This window comes from Xyrauchen texanus, chromosome 16, assembly GCF_025860055.1.
Source record: "Xyrauchen texanus isolate HMW12.3.18 chromosome 16, RBS_HiC_50CHRs, whole genome shotgun sequence".
NCBI classification, from domain to species: domain Eukaryota; kingdom Metazoa; phylum Chordata; class Actinopteri; order Cypriniformes; family Catostomidae; genus Xyrauchen; species Xyrauchen texanus.
Window position 1 is genome coordinate 43139351 of NC_068291.1, and position 19321 is coordinate 43158671.

The 19321-nt window shown below is 37.8% G+C and overlaps 1 protein-coding gene across 1 annotated transcript in view; it reads left to right on the top strand.

Annotated features, from left to right (window-relative positions):
- The window catches only part of LOC127657389 (1-phosphatidylinositol 4,5-bisphosphate phosphodiesterase beta-4), a 47383-nt gene extending 31001 nt beyond the window's left edge, over window positions 1–16382 (top strand). Inside the window, exons 24-36 of the mRNA XM_052146151.1 lie at window positions 776–980; window positions 1164–1252; window positions 4262–4403; window positions 5753–5805; window positions 5927–5992; window positions 6128–6243; window positions 7968–8031; window positions 8138–8313; window positions 9953–10054; window positions 10218–10275; window positions 10360–10446; window positions 12194–12230; window positions 14604–16382. Of these exons, the coding sequence (XP_052002111.1) occupies window positions 776–980; window positions 1164–1252; window positions 4262–4403; window positions 5753–5805; window positions 5927–5992; window positions 6128–6243; window positions 7968–8031; window positions 8138–8313; window positions 9953–10054; window positions 10218–10275; window positions 10360–10446; window positions 12194–12230; window positions 14604–14692 (1284 nt within the window). The 3' untranslated portion in view covers window positions 14693–16382. The remainder of the gene's footprint in view (window positions 1–775; window positions 981–1163; window positions 1253–4261; window positions 4404–5752; window positions 5806–5926; window positions 5993–6127; window positions 6244–7967; window positions 8032–8137; window positions 8314–9952; window positions 10055–10217; window positions 10276–10359; window positions 10447–12193; window positions 12231–14603) is intronic.
- Window positions 16383–19321: the final 2939 nt, after the last annotated feature.

The following is a 19321-nucleotide window of genomic DNA, read 5'->3' on the forward strand; positions in this document are numbered from 1 at the left end:
TTTTTTGTCGAGTTGAAACAGGAAATCTTTAAAAACACCTTCAGAGCTTAAAGGGTTAAAGTCAGTATATCTGCTCATAATCCTCTGCTGCACAGTAATAAAGCACATTATGATAGCACTCCATTGCTGTTGACAACTTTAATGGTAGTTTGTTTGTCCTTTTTTGCAGCTTAACCATTTCAGTCACCAGGAACTATCATTGTTTAGAAAAATGCAGTGTAAACAATGTGCCAATGCCCAAATTCCCAATGTGTTCTAAGTACTCACGGTGGCGTTGTGACTCGCCTGAATCCGGGTGGCGGAGAACGAATCTCAGTTGCCTCCATGTCAGAGACCGTCAAATCGCACATCTTATCACGTGGCTTGTTGAGTGTGTTACTGCGGAAACATAGCGCATGTGGAGGCTTCACGCTATTCTCCGCGGCATCCTCGCACAACTCACCACGCGCCCCACCGAGAGCGAGAACCACATTATAGCGACCACGAGGAGGTTACGCCATGTGACTCTACCCTCCCTTGCAACCTGGCCAATTTATTTGCTTAGGAGACCTGTGTGTAAATATTCATTAAAATGTCTCCTTTTGCGTTCCACAGCAAATAGTAACAGCGTACAGGTTTGGAACGACATGAAATGTTAGTGAAATCTTTTCGGTTTATTACTGAGCATTTACATCCCAGATCACAATCTCTCTTGTTATGTGTTTGTTTTTTACATTTATCCTCTGAACTCAGAAGTGCAGTAAATAACACACAAATGCTTTGGTGGATCCCACAGGTAATTCTTCCAGACCTCGGCGTGCTGCGAGTGGCGGTGTACGATGACAGCAGTAAGCTGATTGGACAGAGAATTCTCCCTCTGGACGGACTGCAGTCGGGTTACAGACACATTTCCCTCCGAAATGAGTACAACAAACCTCTGTCTCTCGGCACTATCTTCTGCAATATCATCCTCAAAACATACGTGCCCGACGGCTTCGGAGGTTAGGAAACATAAACATCATCTGCTTGACAAATGAGGTTGTTGAGTTTATCACGATAAATGGACACATGATGACAATTTACAAGATTAATCATTTCTTTGGTCAAAACTCACTTTTTTCTTTAGTCTATCTTATGAAAATACCCTCACAGAGTTATTCATACAGTGAAATATTTTGTTTCAGCCATTGTAGATGCTCTGTCTGATCCCAGAAAGTTTGTATCCATCTGTGAGAAGAGAACAGACCAGATGAGGGCCATGGGAATAGAGACGGTGAGTGTCCCTAATTCAACTCATTTACTTTAATCAATTCTTCATGTAGTCATTGAACTTCATCAATTGAATAGTATCATTCAAATTTAAGCATTCATTGTATTCAATTGGAATGGAGCAAATTGCACAATCTCCCAAAATATTTACTGTCACGCCTGTATTTTAGTTTCAGAATTGTGAATGTGAGATTCAATTATTCAACGAGCGACTTTGGGAACTAGTCATTTAATCACACCCATGTTGTTCCAACCCTTTATGACTTTCTTTCTTCCATGGAACACAAATTTTGAACTACTGTTTGGACAAAACATTTATTGGTGTTATTCAGATTTGGGAACTTTCGTGTCCCAGGGGTTGATGATTTTTATTCAAACAGATCTCAAAGCTTTTTTGTTATATGAAGGTCCCATTAAAACTGAATTGGAAACTTTTTACCAGGCCCATATCATTTATTTTTGGTGCTTTTTGAAATGCCTTTTATGTGTAGATTCTACCATTTTAGCTTGGTTCCATACCCAGACTTTCAATATTTAGCTATACAAATCTATTATATTATAAACTATATACTATATATATTATAAATATATTATAAAAATATAAATGATGACATGTTTAAAACTGTGATAATCTCAACAAAGAGAGAAATTTAAAAAAATAATAAAAAACATTCTATATTTTTTGTGTGAACTTGATTTCTATAATTTTTCTAAAATTACGACTGTTGTGGCACACACTCAATTTTGCCCCTAATAATAAAAAATACAAAAAAAGAGTTAATGTACTTGTTAACTAAATGGACAAAAGTGTCAGTGAAGATCATGCTTGAAATGAAATATGAGACAAAATAAAGAAAAATCAAGGGGAATATCACTTGTGAGCAGAATATTTTATTGACCGTAATTTCCAGTTTAGATGTAATTTAGCCAAATTATGCAACAAAGTGTGAAAATATTATTTCAATTGTGTGTATTGAGGATACATACAATGTCTGCTATGAGATTAGTCTTAGCAAGACAAAGAAATTCCATGCCATTTTTATAAACAAAAAAAACAACTTTATAAATGTAATTTCTATCGGGAAGACATGCAGGCTTGAGTGAGGTTTAAGATGACATTTATTTGATGAATGTAAAACAGAAATGTAATGTCTCTCTTTGGCGTAGGCCCCGTCTGGCGGTCCGAGGGAGTTGTACTCGGAACCGTCATATCCTGCCGGAGATAGGAGGCAGGGGCGAGGAGCCTACCCCCGTGCGGGACGGAGCTCAACTGGTGGTGGTGGGGTGGTGGAGGTTGCCGGTTAGCACACTGAAACAGCAATGTGATAGATTGTGAGCAGACTTATAAAGCAACGGCTTACATGTGATTGGCTGGGAATTACCCCGTTAATGGTGCGATGATGTACAGCTGCTAGTCTTCCCGCTAGAACTACGCTACGCTTACATTTCCATCAGCATCATTTCCACAACAGAATTCTATTAAACACAATATGGAATTTGAGATGTGCTGGAAATGACACTCTCTCTTTTAGACAATAAATGACATTATTCTTCTGTGATCCATAAACTGTTGACCATTGTAGTAGACAAATAATACAATTAAAAACTTGTGAGAGTGTGAAAAATGTTTTAACAAGACTTAATTTCCACAGTGCTTAAAGTGCCCGATGTTGAAGAGATACCCATAAATCCACCTGTAAGCGGATTAATGGAAAGGAGGAGGCAAGAACAGCTTAACAATATAAATAATATTTAATTAAACAAAAACACACAAACATAAACATATACAGGGCAGCTGCCTGTAATTCTCTCTCTCTCTCAATCTGTCTTCACCGGCCTCGGTATCCCTCGAGCGCCTCATCAGGCTGATTGGGGACCGGGCGGGCATCATTCCAGTCGGTCATCCCCGCCTTCCTCGACCTGGGAGGAGACAGGAGGGGGAAAACAACAAAAAACTAAATAGGGGAGAGAAAGGCCAACACAAAGCGACAGAGAGAGAGAGAGGAGAGAGAGAGAGAAAAAGATACTCACTCACCGATTCTCTGATGCGCCATCACATGGACCTCTATCACTCCTCCACCCTCTCAGGCGGACAGCAGCCGCTCCTCCCCGGGTGGACTGAAGTCAGACCTCCGACCCCCAGTGGACAGAACGCCCTCCGCATTCCCGGCGACCCGTGGGGACACTCATCCGCCCCTAGCAGCGGCCCTACCGCTCCAGGTGGTCGGGGAGTCACTTCCCTCCTCCCCTCACGGACGGCTGTCTTTTCTCGATCCCTTCGCGTTTCTGGGGGACGGCAGAGCACTCCTCCGCCCCTGGCAGCATTTCCATCATGCCAGGCGGTCGGGGAGTCCAGTCCCCACTTGCCCTGCAGACAGTGGCTGGTCCGGGCAGTCAGGCTACTCCGTCCCCCGGCGGATGGCAACGGGGCTCACCTGGGTGGACAGCAGTATCGAGGACTCTGCGACGGGCATCCCTCCTCCCTCCCGGGTTTCGGTACCAATGTAAAGAGGTTAAGATGGGCAAGGAGGAGGCGAGAACTGGCTTAACAATATAAATACAATTTAATGACAAACATAAACGCGCAGAGCAGCTGCCTGTAATTCTCTCTCTCTCGAACTGTCGTCACCGGCCGCCTTTATCCCTTGTGCGCCCCATCAGGCTGATTGGAAACCGGGCGTGCATCATTCCAGCCCGGCCCCCCCCCCTCCTCCGCTCTACACCACCATAAAAGTAGTTCTTTCAACTTTCGCAGAAAGCTCTTTTTCATTATGAAACCAAACCAAAGAGTGACTAGGGCTGTCAAGCTACATAAATTATTAAAAAGCACCAAAAAAGTACGTGTTACAGTATATTCCATGTCTACAATATTTTTGGTCTACAGAAGAAAGTCATACGGGTTTGGAAGGGTGAATAAACAATGAAAGAAATGTTATTTTTCATTTAACTCTTCCTTTGATATTTGATAATACAAATGATCTCAATTGAAATCTCCCTGTTGTTGTTCATTCAGTCAGATATTGCTGATGTTTTGAGTGACCGTGAGAGGGACAGTAAGAAACGGAAGCCGAATCAGTGTCTGATGTCGCTGCAGAAGAATACAGACACACCGAAATCAACACTGAGAAAAGATACTGTCATCTATTCCAAAGAGGGTAAATTCACATTGGTTATACTCGCTGGCTGGTCCGAAGGGAGGCGCAATATCATGAAAACAGTTTATGCTAAAACATTTGTTTCGGTATAAATAAGTCTGGCATATGAGGTATCGTTTGAAAGCTTAGAATCTGAACTTTCTGCATCAATTCTGAATTTATGTTACTTAAAATAACAAAATAATACCTCAAAACTTTCTTGTTAAAAATGATCGCCCCCTATAGGTAAGGGGGTAGAAATATTTATATGAAAATAAAAGTCCTTCACGTAGCACCTATATGGACAAGTTATATATTGAATGAAAGCTCTTATTCTCAAGAATGAGCCTGTTTAGCTTATTTTGATGTACTAATACAACAGTTAAAAATATTTTCAAAAGAATCACAAAGTTAAATATGATTTGTGTAAGTCATCAAATACAAATGTCTCATTTGTGCTTTGATAACTGCTGCTGTAAGCCCCAAATAGCTCAAAAAACTTGATGTCTGCTTTTACCTTCGGAAGTTCTCCAAAAAAAAAGCCATTCTTTACTTGTCTGTGAGCTTGTTTGGCTGAATAATCCAATGTTATATCTTAGATGTCCAGAACAAAATATGCCATCCAGAAGGAAAAGCATGTCAAACAAATCATCAGAAAAATATTTTTTGGAATATTGATGATAGAATGTTATATATCATCAAAGGGGAGGATCTCAGCTTTATTATGACACCTTGATTGAGCTTCTAGTCCACTCAGAGGCCGAGATATTCAACTAAATAATAAGGGTGTTGCTTGAACTGAACATTAGACTGAATGTCTATGGACGAGCACGTCTGTGAGGACTAAAATGTGTTAGAGCGCCACCTACATTTCAGATCTGTATATTGTGATGGAATGTAATAGAGATAAAATACATTTTAGTGCTTGCTGCCATCTAGTGGAGTATAGTTAGACTTTTAACGTTGAGGTAGAGTGAACAGAACCAGAATTAAATGTTTACAAATTTAGGACAGCAAAAACAAAACATTTTTTTCTCAAAAAAGCTAAACAAAAACAAAAGAAACAGTTCATAATAAGATTATAGAGACATACAATATTGTTTATTAATAAACTTATTATTATTTGGGGGGATTATTTTTTTTTAAATGCATTTTTTGCATTTAGTCCACCGTATGTGAATGTTGAATAACGTAAATTTGAGTGAGAAAAATCAAACTCGGCAGCCCAAAAATGCACCAGAGTTGAAGAGGTTAATCGTTCAATCACAATTGCGTCACTAATATTCCAAAACCACACGTCTTTATTTATTACATTTGTTAATTTACCATTTTTACTATATGTTGCTATTAATGCATTTTACCATCTCTAGATACATCAGTCCTCTCACCTCAAGTGACTATTGATGACCTAAAACAGACAAAGGTAATGATTAAATGAGAATATTTTAAACAGAATAAACCATTTGATTTGCACTTCTGAAATTTGATATTAATTTCTAACATCTGAAATATAAATGTGCTGCACTGATGTCTTTTATCTGCAGAGCTACGTAAAACTAGTCAAGAGGCAACAGAAGGATGTTAGTGCTTTGAAGAGAAAGCACTCAAAGGTGACCGGGAGTCTCTGACTTCATTGAATTGTTTCTTAATGTTGAAGTGCCAGAAAGACTGGGACCTTCAGGGCTGGGAATTTGAACACTTGGATACAAAGACAGATGAGAAAATAATACTGCTTCTTATTTCAGGCACACGCCGCACTGCAGCGCTCCCACTGCGCTCAGGTGGACAGAATTGCTGCTCAACATGATAAAGAGAAAAGAGTTCTGGAGAAGCAACTCGAGAAAAGCATCAAGAAAGTCAGGTAAATGTGAAGTTAGCTTTGCCATCGCATACATATTTCATGTACATATGTAATTGAGTAGTTCACACAAAATATTTTGGTTACAATTTATACAATGGCAGGTGGAGCAAAGATTTTTAGAAGAATATCTCAGTTCTGTAGGTCCATACAATGCAAGTGAATGGTGACCAGAACTCAGAAGGTCCAAAGAAGACGTAAAGGCAGCATAAAAGTAATCCATACGACTCCAGTGGTTAAATCTATGTCTTCAGAAGCGATATGATAGCTGTGGGTGAGAAGCAGATAAAAATGTAGCCTTTGACCAGCCGCAACCAGTAGGTGGCGATATGCACAAATAATGCAATCGGCAAAAAACAAAAGAAGAAAAATGTGGAAGTGAAAGTGGAGATTTATAGTAAAAATCACTTAAATTTGTTTCTCACCCACACCTATCATATCGCTTCTGAATACATGGATTCATCCACTGGAGTCATGTGGATTACTTTTATGCTGCCTTTATGTGATTTTTGGAGCTACAAAGTTCTGGACACCATTCACTTGCTTTGTATGTTCTTACAGAACTGAAATATTCTTCTAAAAATCTCAATATGAGTTTTGCAGAACAGATTGTCATGCATATGTGGGATGGCATGAGGGTGAGTAAATTATGAATTTTCATATGTGGGTGTACTGTCCCTTTAAGAAAGTAAATAGTCAATTTTGATTTCATGTTGACTTTAAAAATTAGTTTTTTTGAGTAAGCATATTCCATGCAGTCTCTGAATGAATGTGAGGACATGAATAAGGCATGTTATAGTAGTTTTAGAAAAATAGTTGTTTAAGAAAAGATTTTGTTCTAAATGATATTTGATGAAGCATGTCACATTGCAGGACGCTACTGCGTTATTCCTGTCAAATCGACCAAATTTCAGAAACTTCTGAAATAACTGATGTTGCTTGTACTTTTTCCTAAGAAAGATTGCCATAAATAATAATGAAAGCCAAAATATTAAATGCCATATTTACAGAGTAGTCCATTATTTTGGACTTAAGTACAATTGACGACTGAAATTCAAAATAGGTAAAACTGAAAAATGGAGCCACATTGAGAGTCCCATATCTTTGGGATTTAACCATATAGGGCCTTCAAAATTAATATACAAAAAGGGAAGTTTGTTTTAAATCAGAATGTAAAATTATGTTAAGATATCTTTAATATTTCTGGAGTTATAGACACTCAAACTTTGGAAAAACACAAAAAAGTGACCCCTTCCCGCCATTTTTGGACACACACCATTGGTATGTAATGCAACAAGGGGTGCTGAAGTTAACTGATGTTTGTAAAAGACTTTTCAACTTGTGTGTAAAATGAATATAATGACACTGACACCTTTCTAAGGTCATTTGTTTGACCTGTAGACTTGTTCCAAAATCACAGGTGAAAATTGTCATTTCGACCCCTCTCTACAAAATAATGGACTCAGTCAATGTTATTCAATGGTATTTAATAGTTTGGTTTTCATCATCATTTAATTTGATCTTTCACCAGTAAAACAATTATAAAAAAAAATATAATAATAATTTGACACGCAATGACCCTACTGTCTATATTGAATTGAATTTGAACCACTTACTCTACACGACCTTTGTAGTAATTGTAAAACAAGGCCAGAACATTGTGAGTATTTTGAGTGAAAAATAGGACAGACACTCATTATTTGTTCATCCTGTATTGAACATTACAGCCATGAAATGAAGAGAGACATCGAAATGCAAATTAAGGCTGTAACCACAAATCACAAAACAAAGGTACAACTGAATTGAATTCCATTTGATCTCTTTTCTCTTCAGCCCCTTGTTATACACCGGACTCATTTGCATATTAAAACAGACTCACCTTTTGTCTGTGTGACAGGTGAAGGATGTGGTTGCCGCTCACGTGTCGGAGTGGCCCGAGATGATCAAATGCCACACGACAGAAGAACAGAATCTGAGAGAGCAGCACGTGACTCAACAGTGTGAAGAACTCAGAAAGCTCATGCTAATGGCACAAGAGCAGCAAACACATCAACTGTCTGCCGTCCATGAAAGGTGAGCTTTCTTATTCAATAAAACGACTGAAGTTTTCAATTTGACTTTGACTGAGTGTAGATGAAAGCTTCCGTGGTGTCCCACAAGGTTCAATGCTGCGCCCGTTGCGGTTTTCATCGCTGGCCTCAGGACAGTGAACTGAATAAAATAATCTTTCCAAGAAGGTCATCTCGTAATTAAAGGCTTTTTTCCCCGTAAAGGAATAGTTTGACCAAAAATGAAAATTGTGTCATCAGTTTCTCACCCTCATGTCTTTCCAAACCCATATGAATTTCTTTCTGATGTGGAACACAAAATGAGTATTTTAAATATTAAGGGTTTGGAATGACATGAGGATGAGTGTGAAAAGATTATTATATTATTATTATTAATTATAATAATGGTTATTATCATTATTATGATTATATTTGATTAATTTGTTATAAAATAATAATATGATCAATTCTAAAAAATTATAATGACAATAGTAATAAATAATTAATAATAGTAATTATGATTATTATTATTATTTTAATGATAATAATGGTTATTATCTTTATTATGATTATATTTGATTAATTTGTTATAAAATAATAATATGATAAATTCTAAAAAATATTAATGACAATAGTAATAAATAATTAATAATAGTAATTATGATTATTATTATTATTATTATTTTAATGATAATAATGGTTATTATATTTATTATGATTATATTTGATTAATTTATTATAAAATAATAATATGATCAATTCTAAAAAATATAAATGACAATAGTAATAAATAATTAATATGAGTAATTATGATTATTTTAATGATGGTGAATGTTATCATAATAATTATTGCATTTACATTTATTACATTTATTTATTCAAACACTTTTATCAAAAGTTGAGAACAACTAAAGCGATGATTTAAAATCGCATTTTATTCATTTGTAATAATATAATAATATTATGAATTTGAATAAATAATAATAATGAAAATAATGATAAATATTAATAATAACATTAAGAATTCATTATAATAATAATTAATTACGTTTGCCGGTGGATATTTCCTCACTTTAAAGCTTAAAAAGGACTAACACGTTTTATAAAAGTAGTCGACGCAGATTGTGCATCATATTCTTCCCATGTCATATGATAGATTTAAGCTATTTTTCAGTGTAAATCGTTCCTTTCCTTTCAGGAATAATTCATCCAAAAATTACACATTTGTCTTGCTATATGGGGCACAATTCTTTAATGTTTTAATATTTATTTTATTATCAGTACAGGGGATATACCGCAAACAGCCAGGCTAATACAACATCATGTAAACAAGTAAATAAATGAATACAAATAAAGCACATAAATAAGGTTACAATATAAATGCAATACAAATAAATGCATTTTTAAATGATAAAAAAACGTATTAATGAATAATAATAAAAAACACATTTTAATGGTGGTGTTGTGGGCTAAAGCACATAACTGGTAATCAGAAGGTTGCTGGTTTGATCCCCACAGTCACCACCATTGTGTCCTTAGCAAATCTCAACAGACATTTCTACTATTACACGGGACATAGCGTCATATAGCACCCAGCCCTACTTTAATCAAAACTCCAGACCAAACTATACATACAGAATTGAAAGAATTCCTTTGTTTAACAGACAGAGCAAAGAGATGCGAGCCAACCAGGCGAAGACTTCGATGGAGAACAGCAAAGCGATCAGTCAAGACAAAAGTATAAAGAATAAAGCTGAGAGAGAACGGTAATGACTGCTTTACTGTCCCTTTAAAGCTTCTGAGAACACCATATCTTTGTTCTTGCTTTCCTGCGTGCTTTGCTCGTATTTTGTTGCTTGTATTTTGTCCGAACGATGCCGTCTCGAACAATTTCAACTGGTATTTTCTTCCCCTTTTATGTTTTTACAGGAGAGTTCGAGAACTCAACAGCACAAACACACGGAAATTTCTAACAGAGAGAAAGAGGGTAAAGTTTCTAATCTTGCTTCAGATTTTTTGTTCTGAAGATCAGTTTCTAATTATGCAAATGAATATGGGCGTTGATTGACAGCTTGCAATGAGACAGACCAAGGAGACGGCGCAACTCCAGACGGCTCAGCTTGAACAACTCGAGAGACTCGACAAACACAATCAGGAGGTATTTCAACCACGTTGCTTTAATGTTTGGGTCATTCCTGTTTTGCAGTTCCCTTTGAACTTTGTAACTTTTCATTTTAGGTAGTTCTATACAAGGGTGTTCCAGAATATGGGATGGAATATTTAAGAATGAGATAAACCAACTAATACCACAAAACATCACAATATTGATTGAATGCATTGCTAATACTACTGATGTTTGTGCTGTTGCTTTCCCACTCAAAATGATGCAGAATTTGTCATAAAAAACCGGCTTTTATTAGTTAATAATAAATATATCTATATTATAAAAATTGTATTTATTTAAAAATATATATTTTTAAATTTTGTATAATTTTTTTGCAATATCACACAAGCAAGAGTGCGATATGGCCCTATATCAGCACTGCTGTGATTCGAGTGCCGTAGCTAATCACAGCAGTGCTGATATAGGGCCATATAGCATGATTGCGAGTGTGATATTGCTTATTTACAACAGTTCAATGAATAAGTACATTTAAAAAAAATAGGAAAAACCAAGTATGGTCATAAAAACGCATTTGTGCATGAAACTACTTTATTACGTGACCGATCAGAATCTACCATCACTGGTTCAAAACAAATGATTCGTCCAAGACTTTGTTAGTAATTCAAAAATGTCTCTTCAGAAATAGTATCACGGCTTGTGCTGTTTCGAACAAGTTATTGGATAAACAAGGATGGATGTGTGTGAGTGAGTGTGTGTGTGTGTGTGTGTGTGTGTGTGTGTGTGTGTGTGTGTGTGTGTGTGTGTGTGTGTGTGAGTGAGTGAGTGAGATGGAGCGTGTGTGATCACTTGTTGCCACTCCCAAGCAGAGATGCTGTCAGCTTTCTGAAGTTCAGCTTTGTCACTGGAAAATAGCTGTCCAAGCGGGGGTATTTCTCCCTATTTCGCGGTAGCCGGTGCGTAAGAGTCGATCACTATAGAAACCACAAAGTCCTCTGATATTTTAAACAGCACCCATTGTCCAATTAATCAGTCTGTTGTGTCTCTCAGCTGTGATGAGCTGTAATGCTGAAGTTCTTCATTTAAAGCCGTTTAAAGCTATTTCCTATCTTTAGTAGTTTAGTAGTAATACGAGAGAGTAATCACAGAGTCGCGGATTCACTTCACGTCACCAACTGGCTCATATTACACACAAAAATGATCTTTTACCACCACCTGCTGGCTAACAAGTGTAATGAAAAAAAAAGACAAACAATAATTCTTAACACATCTGCTCTTACACTTTAGTTTAGAACAGCATGAACACAAGTGGAGTGATACACACACAGTGAAGCCTCCGAGTGATGATATGTGCAGTGAATGATGATTGGAACGTCTCTTGACCAATCAGATTCGAGGACCGGAACTAACTGTTGTATATATATATATACTTATAATAGGATGGCAGGTGATATTCAAGAGTTGTTTGGGCACAGAAGACCCATGCCAAATGTGAATGTCATTAAATGTCAACAATAACAAAGCTTTGCTTAAGAGTCATTGCAATAAATGGCTCAGAAAAGAGAAGTTAGTTCTGAGAAAAGCTCCAGCAGCATTTGAGCACAGGTGACATTTGCATGTATACAGTATTTGTAATGCAATGACATGCAGATATTTTACGTGTGATAATGCAAACATGAAAATATACTGCATAGCAGGAATGACCAGTTTGATGATGCATGAAATTATCGTGTGGATATCATTACGACTTACAGTGGATTTTCTTTTTCTTTTTTTGATTTAGCTCTTGAGTTCGTGCCATGCACAATCACAATGCCGAGGTAGGGCTTTACTCTCACAAATCAGTTTTACAGCGCCTCATTTTTCCCCATGATTCTTTCATCTTTCTCTCCGTATAGAAATTCACTCTATCATGCGTATGATTTATTGCACAGTTTTGCACAAGTTCACAGACTACTGAACAGACAGACACAGTCAGAAAGAGTTGAGTGGTTTCTCATGGGTTCTCTGTTTATTTAAGCTGTCAGGAAGCTTGCAATTATTCCAGATGTCAATGTCTATGTACACACACCGTAAACAGCTGTGTAAAGAATTCATTGAATACAGAATGTTGGCTCTTGTAAAATGTAACTTAAAGCGATAGATCCTCCAATCCTTTTTTCATATTGACAGTTTAGAGAGACCAGTGATGGTCACGCTCCAAAAAAGGACAAAAACCAGCATAAAAGTACTAAACATACTTAAATGTATTCACTGAAAACCTTGTGAATTGCAGGTGTTCTGACAAGAATGACCTTTCCCCGTTTGTCGCTCACTTCGACGTTGTGTCAAAGAAGCGGCACTAGGGGTCTCTCTTGAGCGCCTTTTGCATCTCTGATCTATGAGAAAAGGCCAATGAGAAATTGACGGACAGAATTTGCATGTCCCGCCCCCGGACATACGGGTATAAAGGGAGGGAAATGCGTCCGTTTCATTCAGAAATTTTCTTCGGAGCCCACTGGTTGTGTATGCAGCGAGCTGCGAGTCACACATTGTTCCTCCCATCTCTGAGTGCGATTGCTGTTGGATCCACGGCGCATATCGGCGGCTTTCTCCCTTCTCTGCACGGCAGTGCTGCTTTGCCCCTGGGTGCAGTTAAAAGAGTTTATTTCTCTAAAAGAGCAAATACACAGCTGGCGTTGAACGTCCTTTTCAGGACACGTCTTTCCGCCCTTCCGCCCTTGTGTAGTTCCTGGATCTCTCCGCTCCTGATGGCCACAGGCGCTGTCTCGTGTGTCTGGGCATGCGAGAACATGACCATGGCAACGTTGCAGTTGCCCCCCACGTCGCTCCTTCTTCCCACAGGATTGAGGACGACGCGGCTGGCAATGGAGGCGATTTGGGGATGGCAGCGGGCTCGGTTTCGCCGGGTACGTCCCCGCGATCCACCCGCCCCCCGGCGCGCTCGTTGACTTCCGTCCGGGCTCGAGGCAACAGCGGCTCGCTTCACAGCCAGCTTGCCTATCCTCTTGAGCCCCCTGAGCCGGATGAGCTCGCCGCTGCATCGTAGAGCGGTCCGGCGTCTGACACGGATGACTCGACTGGGCTGCCGCCTTCGGGCCAGCACGCCCAATCTGAGGCTGACACCCAGATGTACAGATGTCAGCTACTGACGCAGCATCTTGTTCTCACCTTTTAGGGAACCAGACAATAGTATCAGAAACATATGTGTCATCGTTTTTATATATATATATCGTTTTTATCCTTCCACCCCAGGGACAGGGGTGGAAGGATAAAAAAGGGCAGAAGCTTGGCCCCGCCAAGATGCCACTGTTGGGTGCCTGTCTGCTCCAGGAACACTGTATCAGACCAAGCACTCTGACCCCAGCTTAGCTGGGATATGTGAAAACAAATACATTTCACTGCATATATGCAAAAATGTATGTATGTATAATTTATGACCAAAATAAAGGCTTCTAATCTACATCTTAATGCAATCCATGATCATGACCACATGTTTTCATCAGCTGAATGGGAGGCTAAACAGTATTAAACGAGACTCACAGTACATGTTCAAGCCATCCGCGCATCACACGATGATCAACTGTTTAGTCTTTTTCGTGTATAGCACCAGAAAAATCCTAAAACTTTATTTCTAGGTTTAATTTATATTTTGAATAGACTCAGATTTGAATGTTTTCTCTTAGTTAATGTCTTTTTGGGTGTAATAATGGGTTTAAGGAGGGTGAAACTGTATGCTGGGTTGGACATCTCAAGGACTAATAGTGATGTTTTCCTTATTACTTCATGTGTTGTTCTGGAAGCAAAAAGAAACAATAAAACTTTTAATGTAGGCTGACATCAGCGAAGCCTGACCGAAGCAAAGCGGGCGCATTTACGCATGCGATTAACCGAACGTGAATCGCTCTGTGAAAACTACTGTGAAGGAACGCAAAACAATCTTGGCCAGTGTTTTTAAAAACGTTCATTTTGGGCAATTTACGTGACTAATTTCAAAACCCCAAATTTCACTACTTACTCACTTCAAGATCGTTTGACTTGGCTGTCTCCTTCCTACGTTTTTTTACGAACGTGTTTTACCTCAGTACACGTTAATGTTGAAATTATGTTAAATGGGATTTGTGAAATGCCTCTGAAACACATGAGCTCAGATTACTAGAGTAACACACTGCTCGTCTTCACTGTTATTACAGTACAAAGAGACAGAGGACATGATGACATCAGAGGAGAGGACAGACTGCTGACCCATCAAACGTACAGTTCACATGAGGTCACTCAGTGAGAATCCACACACACAAACACGTGCACACACACACATGCACACACTCACACACACATGCACACACACACATACACACACACACATACACACATGTTGTGTTTCCATGTTTTATGGGGACTTTCCATAGACATAATGGTTTTTATACTGTACAAACTTTATATTCTATCCCCTAAACCTAACCCTACCCCTAAACCTAACCCTCACAGAAAACTTTCTGCATTTTTACATTTTCAAAAAACATAAGTTAGTATGATTTATAAGCTGTTTTCCTCATGGGGACCGACAAAATGTCCCCACAAGGTCAAACATTTCGGGTTTTACTATCCTTATGGGGACATTTGGTCCCCACAAAGTGATAAATACACGCTCACAAATGCACGCGCACACACACATACACACGCGCGAACACACACACACACACACACATACACACACACTCACACACACATGCACACACACATGCACACACTAACACACATACACACACACGCGCCCAGTCACACACACACACACACACACACACGCGCGCGCCCAGTCACACACACACGCAGTCTCACACACACATACACACTCACATGCACATTCACACACACACATACACACACATACGCACACATGCACACACTAACACACACACACGGACAGTCACACACACACACATACACACACGCACACACTCACACAAACATGCACACACATGCACACACATACGCACACACGCACACACATATGCACACACATACACACACATGCACACACACACATGCACACACTCACAGACACGCGCACAGTCACATGCACACACTCACACACACATGTACACACACATATGCACACACTAACATACATGCGCACAGTCACATACACTCACACACACATGCACACACATGCACACACACATGCACACACTCACACACTCATACACACACACGCGCACAGTCACACACACACACATACACAAATGCACACACATACACACATACAAATGCACACACATATACACACACAGACACACACAAAGTCACACACGCACACACACACACACACACACACACACACACACACACACACTGCAGCAAGTCAATACCATAAACAGGCCTTAATAGTAACACTATATACAGTAGACTGAACTTTAACTGTTTTTATAGTGATGCCCTGCAGCATATCTGTAATTAACTTGATATGTATTTACTTTATATGAATGTTGCTAGATTTATGAGTAATGTATATAACATTAAGGCCCACTATGTTGATGAAAATGAGTCTTATGTAATCAATATTGTTTTTGAAACTGAAGTTTTTAATCAAAATTTGCCACAGTTGTAATTGGTATTTTATTTAATTGGTTTATTGGTTTAATTTGAAGATATATTGTGCAATGTACACATATTCAGTACAAGTTAAGCTAAAGTTAATGTACAAACAAAAAACGACTGAGTGGAAGTCAGGTTTAACAGTTTAACAGCTGAAATATATCATTTTGTTAAGTGTTAAAATGTGTTATTTCAACTGTGAAACAGTGTGTTGCCTTTCCCCACATACTTCCATTGTATGTATACTACTGTACATTTGATTCAGCCTATTTTAAACAACTGTGGGACATTATTGTGTGCAATACTTTTTTAATTGATCTATTTCACTCTGATAATATTGATTAAACAACCTGATATTGATAATAAACATGACATTTCCAGAAAATTTTCACTTTCCGACTGACAAATTATTGAAATTTTTAATTCTGTAATTTGCCCTTAAAAGCTGAGAATAATTTTTTTTTAACAACATGACTATTTTAATTGAAGGACAACTTGACTTGTTTTATTATTAGGGGTTCAAGAACGAAGGGCTGAAACTCTTTTGTAATTGTAAGGATTTTTATTATTTGTATTATTGTGCCCTAAAACTGATCGTGCAGACCAAACCATATATCATAGAGAGTTAAACTTTGTGGGAAAATGGTCACCCTGAGTACTACATTGTGTCAAATATTCGGCCCGATCGGTCTCAAGGTGGCGCTATAGTGATCATGTTTATGTTTTGGCCCATAAATTCTAAAACGTTTAACAGTTTATCGCTCAAGACAAACAAAACGTATATCTTCGATTTAATTTCCGTAGTGAAAATGTTTCCGCTAATTTGCATAATTGCAAACTCCTCCTAGGCCGTATCTCCGATTCACATGAAAAATTACAACTATGAAACCTTCTGACAAAATTTATCAAAGGAATTTTGATTCGTAGAAGCGTTGCAAAGATATAAGCCATCGAATTGGTCAACTGTCGTCCATTTTGTACGTACTGTCCAATATCTATCAAACAAAAAGACCAAATGTTACGAAACTTGATAAACATAGAAAACAGGACATTCTGAGTATGCACGCAAAATCACGAAAAATGTATTTTATATGGGGCGCTACAACTAATAAATGCGAATAACTCCGCAACCGTATGATCAATTATGTTGAAAATTGGTATGCATCTTGTAGGGGCCAAAGGAAAACATATACTACAATATCAGTCGGACAAAGAAAAAAATAGGGCCGCCAGCAGCCAATCAAATTTCAGCAGCTAATAACATCAAATCTGAATGGCCGACCGTTTTGAAACTTGAGATATTTGTAGACAGTGTTAGAATGAGGCTGTGTACCAAGTTGTATGAAAATCAGCCACAAGTTGGCGCTATAAAAAGGACAGTTACATTTTTACCAATAACTCTGCAACCAAGTTGAATAATCTCAACATTTTTCCTCTAATTCGTTGCACCAAGACCTACAAAATGTATGTCTTGTTTTATGCCATTTTATAAAATGTTTCCCCTATTCTAATTTTCTAAAAAAGCAACTCCTCCTAGGCTGTATATCTGATTCTCACAAAAATTGGTGTGTGTCTACTATGAACCCTCTTGACAAAAAGCTGTCAAAGGAATTTTGATTTGTCGAAGATATAAGCCAAGGAATTAGTCAGACGTCATCCTTTTTGTGTGTATTGACCAATATCTACCACAGGAAAAGGCTAAATGTTATGAAAGTGTATAGACATGTACAACAGCATATTTTGAGTCAGCATACAAATTCACGAAAACATTAGCCTATACGGGTGCTACAACTACAAAAATTCTCATAACTCTGCAACTTGTAGGGGCCAAATGCTTACATATTCTACAATATGACTCATGGTAAAAAAACATGGCCGCCAGCAGCCAATCAATTTCAGCAAAATGGCTGTATAAATGGTTTGTAAATTAGTGTATATTATCCAATATTACCTGCTATTGTGAACTACATCTAGGACTCCCTAGGTCAATAATTACCAAAGAAAATTAGAACTTTAGTTATTTATTTAGTTATTTAGGGGTTGCATTTATCATGTGGGTTTGACCAAGTGTTATAATTCCTAAAATAAATATTCAAACTTCTAAATCCTTTTTGGAGTTTGGATGCTTTGTGGCATTATAAAAAAAAAAAATGCCAGCATAACAATTATCCTGTTTCAGGATTGTTGAACACAAGACATCAGTCATATTTAACACCAGTTTGCAAATTCAGCAACTTACAATGTACATATACATATACAAATACATTCCTTTTTTGCATACTTTGAAAGTTCTTAAAAGGCTTGAACCTTGTTAATTGCTGAGGTTTTTTTTCAGGCAATTGACAAATTAAAATATGTTCTTCTAAAAATGTGTAAAACTATATAAAGACAAAGCATTTCATAATATTTAATACAATGATACAGAATTATGCCATTTAAATGGTGCTTTCTTGACTATTTAAAATATTTTTCATGACTGAAAAGGAGACTAAATGTTTTTTATATCGTTTTTTTTAGCTAAAATCGAAAACACAATGGACATGTTTGCCACCATATTTTGATAATGACCCAAACGCTATTATCATTGCTATTTTATTCTCTTTGTATTCCACATTGTGTAGTAAATGACCCCACCATGGCAGGAAATTTAAAGTAAAAAGCATCGCTCGCTCTGAAAAACGTGTTTCCTTTGAAACTGAATGCAATATGATGTTTATCTAATCAGCTTTCAGTCCACAGGACTATTGCTTCATGAACAGCGTCTGATTGCAAACAGTTACATCATTCATATGGGTCTGCAGATCTCTCATCATTGACACATTGATTCAAATCATCAGGGATGAAATTGTCTCTTCATATTGGAAATCACATTGTACTACTGATTGATCAGTGGAAACAAAGAGTTTTGAGAGTTTCATAAAACTGACACAGTCCACACAGAAATGAACTTTGTATTGATGATCCGCTATAGTCTTGTGTAAAGACGATCAACATATAGTTTGGACCACATCCTGTAAGACAAAAGGCCAAAAAATCAATTGTGGTTTTAACAGTGGTTCAAACCACGTTCAAAAGATTTGTTGCGCTCTCTAAGCAACTTTCCGTAGATAATCCACGTTTTTCCCTCTTTGTTTTGAGTCTTTCATGTTTGCTCTCTCAATTAGTGTCGGATGTTTCTGGTGTCATAATAAACACATTTGATATGCATGAGCAGTCAACATGCTGTAATAGATACTGCTGCATGTTTTGTTTTCAGTCTCTGAATTAGCCGTACAATCGTTGAAGCAGACAGTGAATTAATTGAGTGAAAAAGCAA